The sequence below is a fragment of the Haliotis rubra genome, unplaced genomic scaffold, assembly GCF_003918875.1.
Source record: "Haliotis rubra isolate DU_JTF1 unplaced genomic scaffold, ASM391887v1 Scf48, whole genome shotgun sequence".
Taxonomy (NCBI): Eukaryota; Metazoa; Mollusca; class Gastropoda; order Lepetellida; family Haliotidae; genus Haliotis; species Haliotis rubra.
In genome coordinates, this window is record NW_025767168.1 from 1,977,850 (window position 1) to 1,990,268 (window position 12,419).

The 12,419-nt window shown below is 36.1% G+C and overlaps 1 protein-coding gene across 1 annotated transcript; it reads left to right on the forward strand.

Moving 5' to 3' along the window:
• The first annotated feature begins 2,918 nt into the window (after positions 1-2,918).
• Positions 2,919-8,736, forward strand: LOC124291038 (NADH dehydrogenase [ubiquinone] 1 alpha subcomplex subunit 13-like). The gene is made up of 4 exons (XM_046727937.1): positions 2,919-3,073; positions 4,817-4,895; positions 5,953-6,024; positions 8,346-8,736. Exons 1-4 carry the CDS (start codon positions 2,983-2,985, stop codon positions 8,548-8,550), a joined length of 447 nt encoding a protein of 148 aa, XP_046583893.1. The 5' UTR covers positions 2,919-2,982; the 3' UTR covers positions 8,551-8,736.
• Positions 8,737-12,419: the final 3,683 nt, after the last annotated feature.

Below are 12,419 nucleotides of genomic sequence, written 5' to 3' on the forward strand. Positions count from 1 at the left end.
TCGATTATTCAGATAGCGTCAGTTTGTGACGTCATATAATGGGTGGCATCATAAGTAAGGATGGGGGGTATATGGACGAACAGATTAGTGTACCCGTATACAAGTTATTAGACTGTGTGGTTGAGGGACATTTATACAAGACCAGGGAGAATCTGACAAGATTCTATGAGGAAGGTTTTACTCCACAATTACTGAAGCAGCGTGACATTATATATGGCCTCACGTGACCAATCAGCATTTAGCATCGATTAGTATGCACGTGCAAATATCGGAAAGTTATTAAACACCACAGTTCAAGTGATATTTCTTTATTGCTAACGTCTGTGTATGATAGAGAATCTAACTCGACTAGCTGTTTTACTGGTTCAAACAGTTTAAAAGTTACTACACATATTACAATTTGTCGAAAATATTTTGGCATTTATCAACTAATCATGAAATATTAACTTTTGAAAACACAAGGATTAATGTTCCATACATGTGTACTTTTCAGTTGCAAGAGATTCACATTATCAAGGTCTGGAAGATCTGTTTACCCGAGTTGTATCATCGTAAGATGCTTGAAAGAGGCTGGTCTGTAACATAAATTGTAAATATATTTGAGTATAACAGCGTAGCATACACATGCAACCAGATCTAGACTGTATAACTAATTACTTGTTCACAAAATTTGGTGTGAGGGTTTTATCAGCAAGTTTTATCAAGGGTGTTGAAGGACACAAACGTTATTTTAACTTTGGGTGACACGTACTTCATATATTCCGCCAGTAGCTAAAGTGGAGAACAGGACAATTCATACACACTGAGATTCGAACACATACTTTTTCTTCTTTTTTTCGCAGACTCAAATGTTGATGAAACCCTGAAGAAGTTGGTAGGGTCGTCCTGTATCCGCTAAAGTGATGACTCCTGGGCTATATATCACAGGAAGCTTAGGGTCGTCCTGTATCCGCTAAAGTGATGACTCCTGGGCTATATATCACAGGAAGCTTAGGGTCGTCCTGTATCCGCTAAAGTGATGACTCCTGGGCTATATATCACAGGAAGCTTAGGGTCGTCCTGTATCCGCTAAAGTGATGACTCCTGGGCTATATATCACAGGAAGCTTAGGTTCGTCCTGTATCCGCTAAAGTGATGTCTCCTGGGCTATATGTCACAGGAAGCTTAGGGTTGTCCCCATGGTCCCCGGCGAGGTTGATGTCAGACTTTAACCCGTGTTTTAAACAGTTGCAAATGATGTTATTATGTGTAAATATGCACGACAATTTGCTGTGAAAATATGACCAGAGACCACATAATAAGTATAGGCGGATCCAGGTGTGTCACAGTGTGTGCGTGTGTGCGTGCAGGGAAGCGCACCCTCCCACTTCCTTTGTCCTGAAAGTTTATTAATTGACCATTGAAACACTCGTGAAAACGGGTAAAAATTAAGTGCACAACCTCCACCCCTTTCTGTAAAAGCTGTATCCGACCCTGTAATAGTTGTGTTATATAGCCCCTGATATGACGTAGTATTTAGGATGCGCATGCCTATGTACAAGCTTGGTTTCGTCGACACATATGACTGAAGTAACACTTGTGGTGCGACGTTAAATATTAACTCTCCCACCCATCCAAATCACTCCTGTAACCGTTTCTGTTTGGCAATATCCGGTGTCTTCGTTGCGTTGTAGTTGAGCTATACTGAATTAAGTGGCAGAGAGCTGAGTGATGTCATTTGATTGTCACGTCATGGTAATGCCATCCATGAGTCGTTATCACGCCAGAACTGGTGGATTGTGTCTCGTTAACTGGGGAACTCCCTTCATTTTTATTCAGGGAAGAGCTTTAACCCAACGTACCTGGTTTGTTGTTACAGCAATGTCATATGAGACGACATACGAAATAATTGTAACATGAGAAGAAACACACTGAGTTTCAAGACAAAGGTGGTTGGCTTTAGATGTTTACGTTCTCTTCATCGTTGTTCAAATGAGACATATATGAGAAATAACATTCACCATTCCATTCAAGAACCCGTAATATATAATAAAAAATCCTTGAAGTAATTGATCGTCCAGTTGTGAAAATGTTTTTATTGTTTACAGATCGTTTCTCACAAATATTTTTTAATCTTTGGATTATAAGCTAACACGTGTTGATTACTTCAACCAGGGAAAATCTACAGTCTTCTATTCTCCCTGCTTCAACTGTACTTATTTAACTATTATTAATTATTCTGAAATGACAACGCAATTGTTGATATCGACATTTTGACCGACAGTAATGACTTTCTGGATTAACTTAGTAAAGATACATGTGTCAGATAACAGACCTGTATAAGGTGAGTGAGTGAGTTTAGTTTTACGACGCACTCGGCAATGTTCCAGCTGTATGGCGGCGGTCTGTAAATAATCGAATCTGGACCAGACATCCTGTGTAAGGAGCTAAGACAATAGACCTGTCATTTATGACTGACTGATATTAACTGCTGCACGTTCTGGAACATTATTGATAACTATATTTATGTGCGTGAAAGATCGTTTTACTCTTTTCACTGGGTTGATCTAATCCTTTTCATCGGTTTGAGCGGTTTTGGCTTGCGAAATGCACAGCTACAATTTACAACTTCTTTGAGTGGCATTTTAGAAGTTGGGAAGTACAATAAAGAACAAACTTTATGGATAACAACTTCTTTTTATTCGTGAGTGCGACGTTTCGATACACATGGCCATGAAAGAATTATTAGATTGTTAGTCTATCATTCTAGTTGGAACTAAATTAAGAAAGTGTTTTTTCTTAGGCTGAAAGAAATAGAGTTACAAATAACCCGAAACAAATAATTGTTTTCATTTTGAGTTATTTAATGAAAATATCAGTTATCAATATTACTCTAAAGCAGCGCATGCGTCCAACTTTATTCTTTGATGTTAGGAGTTTCGAGAGACCAAAAGAGTTGTCTCCCCTAGCTGCAGCGCTGCCTGGCGGCTTCTAAACACTAAGATGCCGAGTGGACATGCCCAAGATATGCCCCCTCAAGGGGGCTACAGCAACATAGAATGGGCAAAGAAGTTCCCAAAAAGCCGATTTAGTGGTAGGCAACGACGTACAGCTGTATGCCACACGGTTTTTATTTTTATGCTGTCATTTATTGCATCGATAAACAAGTCGTCAATATGTCCTATTGCCCTTGGATTTTGGAAGTTTTGTTTGGTTCAGATTGGAGAAAAGATGGACTCATTCTGTGTCATTTTTGTATTGCATCGTAATTAGGGTGCATGTGTGAAACTGTGGCATGATTTCTGTATGACTGAGTTAAACAGATAAGATCATTGGAGACAAAGATTACAGTGACGATGAGTGAGTGAAAAGAAATTTGCAACGGCGAACTTGCTCCTGAATAGGAATAGCTACTGGAGACGGATGTTTGTAGGTTGTGAATGTTGATGTTAAGAACTAAGCAACAACATGCAAAATAGTAGTAAGGCATATAATTATAAGTCTGTTGCAATCAGATGAAAATCAAGATATATGCTACTCTACGCTATTGTTTCAGTAGGAGATACATTATCCTAATGTGTTTCTCAGGAATTCAAAGGCATGTAAACTGTACTTTATTCAACAATAAAGCACACTTTGTCACTTTTGTTATAATGCTCAAACACCATGTCACTGTTCATCCGTGTTGTAATATATCCATGGTAATATTGTTCTGTCATTATTTTCAATCATTATAGTGTGTCCACATAAGTTACTGATTGGTGAATTCAGAGGCCATATAATAGATATGGTCTCTGGTGAATTATACTAGTAATTGAGTTTTATTCCATGGGAATAACCATAGCTAGATGCTGGCAACCACCTCTCATGCACTTATTCAAACCATGGTATCCAGGCCACACTGGTCACAGTCCGTGTGGATATTGCTGCCCTGACCTCGGAATTATGATTGCACAATCCTTTCATAAAGTTCCACAGATACTCCTTTTGCTTAGTGTAGGGATTTTAGTGACTTTCTGCAAAGACACAATGCCATTTGGAAAGTGTGTGCTGACGATTAGGTGCCTGACTCTGAGGGTGTGGGGTCGAGTCCCGGATGCAACTGAACCCAACAAAAGTACTAGAATCTGTACTTTACTGAGAAAGTGTAATCCCAAATATAGCACATGTTACATTTCTGCAGTCAAACCAAATGACTGCTGTTTATTTTCCTCAGGCATGTTAGCCATGCACCAGGGTGCCATTGTGCAAAGCAACCTTAGTACTAAGACAGTAGTAAGTCTATGTTATGGTAGGGGAATTATGATCACCTTAACAGTAGGATCATGCTGTACTACAGCAACCAGGCCATTAGTTCTTATCGGTATCAATATCATGTTGTGTAACCAAGATGGTCAGCAGTCTGTTTCATGGCTCGCATTTCCTGCAGTCTTCTAAATAAGTGATGGGAGATATAGTTGGACAGAAAACACCTGAATAAATAAAACCAATAGAAGTGAAAATCGGCTATGTTGTCTTAGTTCAGCCCCACAGTGCACTGGTGGAAAGTTTCGAGTCATGTTATTAAACTGAAGCAAATTAATGTAAAAACTTCAGCTTAAATCATACGTATTGCTGATTATGGATGATGAGACACTGAACAATTAATACATAATACATCCATTAATCTAAGTTTGGAAAGTGATAAAGTTTGCTCAACCCCTATGTGTAACAAATTAAAATTATACTTTTCCCTGTTAACTATTAAAAAATAAAACAATCATTGGCTTAGAAATATTCTGAATCCTATACTGTTTATTGACCATTACACTTACTATGAAATGATGTATGATTCCAGGTTACACACAGTTTGGTATGTTCATTGGATTTACAGCAGCAGCGTGGATAGCATTTTACTTTCAGCGAAGAAGAAAGGAGTAAGTGTCTCTTTGTTGTCATTGTACTTTATACAAGGCTGATTTCAGAATTCATTTTTACTTTTAAAAATGTATAGTTACAGATAACCAGGGGGCAGTTGTCCAGGGGGCAGTTAGCCTGATACCAGTTACACCATGTTTATTTCATGTATATACTGTAAGGTAGCTTCTTTGGTTACTTGTCACAAAAATACATGAGAATGCCAACCTCTTCCCAGTTGGACCAGCATAAACTGGAACACAAATGCATTTTCTATTTAAGATTTAGCAAAAGCTTGAATGATTTGAATTTCTCAATCATGTCAAGAGTTTAATGTGTTGTAAGCAGTATTTAAAGAATCTGGGATTTATGTAGACCTGCTGTAAAGCTGATTATTGGCCCCAAGCCTTTTTCAAATGTCAAATACTAATAATTCCTATTTTAGAACTAAAAGTTTCGCAGCTATGACTAATCACTGATTGTTTGCCTTTGTAGAGGCAACTTGTATTTCACTGAAAACAAGATCAGTGAGTTATTAGGGCTTTATCGCTTTGTTTATATTGTTGTGTTAAATGCAATCTCAAAACACCCCTAAATTTAATAAAATATGAACTGTTATAAAATCACTATTTTGAAGTAATTGACTTTTGGTCCAAATTTCCCTACCAGGAGCACTTAGATAAGGATACTAAATAAATCCTTTCAAGATGTGCACAAATTCTGGATCGCTTTGAAAATATGAACAAAATGAATTAATGAATATAGTTTTATGAAAATGAAAGCTTTGAATGTTAACAAGGGACGTGTCTTGACTGCTGCCCAGAGCTTAGCAGATTTCTGCACTAGAAGCAATAACCAGCTCACACAACTTACTTATTATTCTGTCAACAAATTGTCCATCATCCACAAACATTCTACATTTTTTTCCTAGTGTTTTTTGATGCCTGAATAACAATAGTATTGTTCTCAATTGGCATGATTAGATTACAAGTATGAGTGATATTCACTGACAATACTCATCACTACAGTTGATTCATGTAACAATGTTACCCATTCATGTGTTGTATTTTATTACAGACAGCTTTCACTTGAAATGAGAGAAGCACGGCTAGCCATTGTACCCCTCCTGCTAGCAGAACAGCAAAGACTGTAAGTACTTGTTGTATTGTGATCTTACTGACCAAGACTGTTTCCTGTATCAGTGTTTGTTAAAGTTTAACAAGAAGACAAAGTCATCAATATCCCCCGCAATGGCAAAATACTCTTCAGGAATATGTCTACGAGTTATGATTATGTCATATGTTTTGGTTTATGTCAACTTGTTGCCATGGAAACGCCAAAAATGTTTTATTCAGAATTCCAAAACTACCAAACGGCACCAGTACACCACCAGATCTATCTATGTACCAAGTTTGGTGAAGAAATATTTAACGGTTTTAGAGTTCTGCTCCGGAAAAGACACATGTGCCCGGACGGACGGACGCACGGATGGAGTCCATTTTAATACCCCCCACAAAACGTGCTGCGGGGGATAACAAGGGATGGTGGGGTAGCCTAGTGCTTAAAGCAATCACTGGTCACATAGAAGGCCTGAGTTCGATTCCCCTGCCGTGATGTTGTTGGATTACTGCTAAACGTGGCATATCACTCACTTACTCACTATAGTGTTATAATTCAAACAAATTGTTTTTAAGATGGATTTTGCTGAAAAATATTTTTGATTTTTAAGAAAATGATAAAAATAATTTAGTGCAGACATTTGTTTAAACAGTGCTAAAAGTCAGATGTCTGTAAAAATATGCAATATAATATTTCCTCCCTTGGGTCCAGTCTATTGGTTTGTCTTAAACTAATGAGTGAACATTCTTTTGGACTTAATTCTGTTTAAAACTCTGTTTTTCCAATTTGCAATACACCAGCAATACTTGTCTCAAGATAATGTTCTTTTTATTAGTCACAGCACTAAAGTTCATGTACATGTATTTGGTTTTGTCCTACTTTTACATGTTTAAGGTGCCATGCTATGATATACACAGAAATGTACATTAAACTCACTGCTATCATTTGTAAGTAAGTTATAATTGCAGATATCTTGACTTCAGTCATTTGCAAGAAATAGTCCATTCCAATAGTTTTGATAAATGTATCATATGTGCCCAATATGGGTATTCCTTGGGACCTCTTGGAGTTACAATTTGTTTTCAGAATAGTTTCCAGTACTTCTGGCTTGTTGTTAGTGACCTTATGCCAATATGCTGCTACAATGTGGACTGTTTATTGGCTGTTATGACAGTTATACTCAGACTGATGAATTGTTTCTATTGCTCAGTTAGCATATGATCATGATGATAAGATATTACCTAAGTAACTCTCACCATGTTGAAATACGTACAGTCGATCTAAAAAAGCTCAAGTAAATCAACTTAAAAATCTACCATGAAATTGAAAATGCTTGATTCTGATTGGTTGAAAAGGTTTTTTTTTTTACATACTTAAAGCACTATTAAATATGTTCAGACTTAAAGCACTTGGTTCCAAATTGGAGAAAGAGGTATGGGACTACATCAAATTTCAAAACACAGTAGGTTTGTCTCCTAAGTGCTAACTGTAGGAAGTTTGATTATCTAATGCTATTGCTAAACAATTTTAGGTCTTACACTTAAGATGTTGAAGTTTGTCGTACTTGACTATTTGGTGCCAACAACCTGGCTCATCTCTGAAATAGTAATATGAAAATAAATGCTGATATTGTCTGCTCTCTACTTTATTACTTCCAGTACAATTACACTAAAACAGTGATAGACATGGACACTACTCTGTTACTGTTAGTCAGAGACGAGTAATAAACTAGACAGACTGTTTGTTTTATTCCCAAATCAAATTATTCCACATATCCACTAGTCTGAATGAGCTGGATTTGACCAATAGAGTCTGTCTCTGTTACACATACTGGCCAGGTTGAAAAATTGCTTATGATAATGTTTCATTGGACTGATGCCCCAGAGTCATCCCTAGTGTCTTCTGTTAAGCTGAAAATATGAGGCACATACCCTCTCACCTAACAATGCTGAAATCATATGGTTCACTTTAATGAGTAATAATGATCTACAGTCCAATACCATTCTGTTCAGTATAAATCTAAATGATATTATCAGAACCTAATGTGAAAACTTCTCACTAGCAAAGGCTATTAAACTGTGCTCAGGACAAGTGTCAGTCAGATTATGGTAGTCCTCATTGACTAGTAGTTGTACACAGTTAGAACTGACAGAAAACATTAGCATTGTAAAACAATATAATCTCATTCAGCAGAACCAGCAACACTAGTAATCTGAACAGGTCAGAATCACGCATGCACGCACGCACGCACCTATGCACACACTTTCTGAGGCTGATGTGAGGTACATGTATTATACACTGGGTAGTTGAGTAAGTTCCTGCTCTGAATAATATGTCCCAAACTGTTCCAGGTACCTAATGCAATTGCGAGCTAACCGAGATGAGGAGAATGAGCTGATGAAGGATGTACCCAACTGGAAGACAGGCACTCTGTGGGGGGAGCCAGTGTACCACAACATCGCAAACCGATTCATTATGCCATCCTCAGAGGAGTTCTTTGCTCATTGCTCCTACAGACAAAAGTATTTAGCTGTCAATGAGAAGTTCAAGCATTGATGAGTGACTTTAGGATTTTGATATTCTTGAAATGAAAAACTGCATTGTTCTGTGCTGCATTATGAGAAACAAGTGCTTCGTTTAAAGCAGAGGTGCACATTTTGTTATCATCTGTGAGATGTTTCGATGTTTGGAACTTTGTGCACTTGTGAGAAATAGCGTGTTTGAATAAACCCTGTAGATAAATCAGTCTTTTGTTGTATATAAATTGAGTTGGAAAAGGTTTTTGCTAAATTCACAGGTTTCAAATATATTTCTTCAAGCCAAGGGCAACATGTGGTAATGGATGGCGGTCACCTCATGTGAAGTCATGATGGACTGAGGTATTTCCCATGCAGGTTTATATGTTTTACTGATTTGAGTGTGTGGCCTACTTTTCAGACTGTAGATATTAATGGGATTTGCTCAACCTTTGAAGTATAGATGAATAACCTTCTCCATGTGATCAAGTTTTATTCATGTAAAAATATTCAACTTGCCTGTTGATATTTGGCCATTAGAGTTATCCCCAACAGGATTGTTTTGAAAAGTTGACACAAAAACGAAAGAAGTATTTTGATTGATAATATTACATTCTGCAAAATGTAAAATGTATATATATATAGAGCAAGTAAGTCTTACAAGTTAAGAATTTTATCAAAACATTCCAAAAATGTATCTGCTCCATGAGGTGACTAACAAGATCTTGCAGTTAGGTTTGCTAACTTTGTCGAGTAGAGTACAGCATCTGAGTAGAGTAGACTGGTGCTCATGTTATCAATCACTGGATTGTCAGGTCCTGACTCTTTTATTATAAGATCACTGTCATATAACTTTAAGCAGTGATAAACAAGAAAAGAAACAAATAAAATTAATATACATCTCATACTGATGAGCATTTCTGGTATTTATGATTATTAAAGGCACTATATCACACCACACCACACTTTACTAAAAATAAATAATGCCTTTCTCTCAATAATACTAACAATCAGCCTTCTGGGAAGGTACCATGTAATTTATTCGTAAAAAAATTATGTCTTAAGATTACAATATTAAATTAAAAAGTTAGAATGAATTAATGCAACGTTGCATTAAATGGACTCTCGCACCCTCTATCGGCTGAACATTATTTCAAGCCAACCCCAAATAGTTATGTTCCTTGGAGCACTCTTTACGAATATCATACACACTACTTGTGATTGAAACCAGTTCGGCAAACGCTGACAACACCGCGTGCGACAATTTTCGTTGTAATGAGCAATTGTTTACATATCATATATGGCAAGTGTTCTCTGTTTGGAAGCTGTTCGCCTCAAAGTTTCAATTATTGATTACAGGCATCGAAAATGTGTGACATTGTGCCTTTAAGATCAACTTTCTATCACTATAGTGACACCACAGGAAATGTTCCTTCCTGACAGTTTTTGAGTTTGGAGAATTAAAAACAAATGCTCATATTGCAGAGAAATATCTTTATTTGCAACTGATAAATATTTTCCAAACACAACACGCTGTAAAAATATTCGGTCATCAGTACTTCAGTGTAAAATGAATAATGTAAAGGTGTAATACTGACATGTATAGAGACACTTTATATATAAATGATATAACTTACCTTGATCACATTCTCATATAACTGACTAGAAAATATTACTGGCATCATCATAACATGTAAATTAAAGACTAAATTCTTGTAGGCTTATTCTTAAATTATTATAATTTTGGTAAGAGCTTTGTGACAGAACAGATGTTGCTGGTTTTTAGCAATAATTAATTATTGTTCTGCATAAGTCATGGCAATTAAAGCACTTGTGACCATCACAACATATTAGCTGCATTGGCGTAATATATGTTCAAGGATTTAGTTCCACATCGTATGAAACAGTCCCACGAAGACGTAATCCATTTAAAATATTATAAATTTATTCTGTCTGAAGAATAAAACATATTGCAGAATTTATTCAATGAACCAATACAGTTAAGGTTGACAAGATAGAAAAGGAATTGCAACCAGGGATAAAAAAATTACAGTCAGTATTATAATTATAAAGACAACAATATTTTTTATATTTTCAGCATCTGTCAGTATCATGTCCTTCAAATATGATTTATCTGATTTAAATTTGATGAAATTCTTTTCAACAGAAAAATATATATAGATCCTTAGTTTAAGGCCTTTCAAAAAATTACTTTCTTGAGTGGAAATGTGACTTGGTTTTGCCAACTTTACCTCGAAATGGAGCAAAATCTGAAACTGCTTCCCTCGTGGATTCTAAACCACTCATTCTGACTGCTATATTTCTCATGAACATATACATTAAGAAGAGAAATAAATGAACCCATCCCAGGTGGAAGGCAATGAAGAAGCCCTGTTGTGTATTTGTTCAAAATGTCAACTAATTTCTTTTACATGATGGGGCTAAGTTTAGTCACATGATATCAGGAGATTATTAACATGGTATTGACATTATATTGAATAATGTAGCAATTCACTTTCTCAGTGTTTTACTAATACACAAATTCTCTCCAGGAACATTAACCTGTATGCAGATTACCAATACAGTATGAGAGACACAACAGAGAAATGGTCGATAGGCAAAATCTGATAGTTCAAATACACATGAATTTAAACTGAAAAACATTCATCACAACACACGCTGAGATGTTTACATCAAATATAAAATGTAAATACAGTCTTTCTAAATATATATAAATATATCTTGAGCAAATCGCACAGCAGCAAAAACACCAGAACACTTAAAGTTTAAATACTGGTTGGTTGAGCAAACTTGGATATAAAAATAACATGTACCGGTATACTAATATTAGAAAATAATGGAATTTTGCAGCTTATTCTTATTGTATGAGAACACTCCAGAACAATTCTGATTGGTTGAATAACACATGGAATTGTGACAATTATTTTCATTGGATGTTAACATACTGCATGGACATGTTCTGTAAGGAAACTGTTTGACAAACAAACTAACTATTCCAAATACTAAGTAACATTCTGTGAGCAAACATTAAACAGAAAAGGGAAACATGCTTAATAAGAACTTCTCTGGGAACCTGGAAAGTAAGAAAAACATATCTGGTAAAACCTATAGACACGAATACTGATATATAAATGATACATCAAAGAGCTGATATCCCATCTGGTCTAAAGTAAAGGGGAAATGGTAGATGAGCTAAAAGTCATGAATATGTATGTCAACAAGCAGTCCATGGAAGAGCTTAGGTAGACAATATTGCTTGGTCAGGAAAGCACAGCTAAATATTTGACTATGGATGTTGAGCACTTGGGCATGCAGGGAGATGCCTTTGATACAGTGTTACAAAGAAATAATGTCTTGTAGGCAGCTAAGTTGATATACTTTGTATTTAGTGAGACTTTAATTACAGCTGGAAGTGTCATGGATTACTGTAGGTATTTAACCTTTAATAACTGATAGTAAAAGTTTGAGAATGAATGAGGATTATGACTTGTTTGTACATCTGGACACGCTACCCATGTTGGGTCTTTTTGATCCATGTCAAAGTTGGCCTTTTCATGCACAACGAAAACTATCAGAAAACTGTGCATAAAAAGCCACCATAACAGTCCAGATATATATATTTCCAAGGAAGACAAGTTTCCTTTCCATTGCTTTTGAAACAAAACATTTGGTGTCATTACTTGACATCTCACCACAGAAATCATTACATAAATTTGGTTTACTGTCACCCTTGAGGAGTGTTTGGATCTTTGACAATACATCTATTAAAGATTGGAAATGTCATCAAGGAAGCCAAGTATATATACTACTCACACTTTGCTAATGATCACAAATATTCCCAACTTTTCTTAAAGATAGATTTATAATTTGAAATTGTATCCATTTAAA

Bases quoted from the DNA above. Each gene is read 5' to 3' on its own strand.
- LOC124291038 (XM_046727937.1), top strand. From the start codon at position 2,983: ATGCCGAGTGGACATGCCCAAGATATGCCCCCTCAAGGGGGCTACAGC. The intron at 3,074-4,816 runs GTAGGCAACGAC...GTATGATTCCAG, and splicing joins CCCAAAAAGCCGATTTAGTG to GTTACACACAGTTTGGTATG. The intron at 6,025-8,345 runs GTAAGTACTTGT...AAACTGTTCCAG, and splicing joins CTAGCAGAACAGCAAAGACT to GTACCTAATGCAATTGCGAG.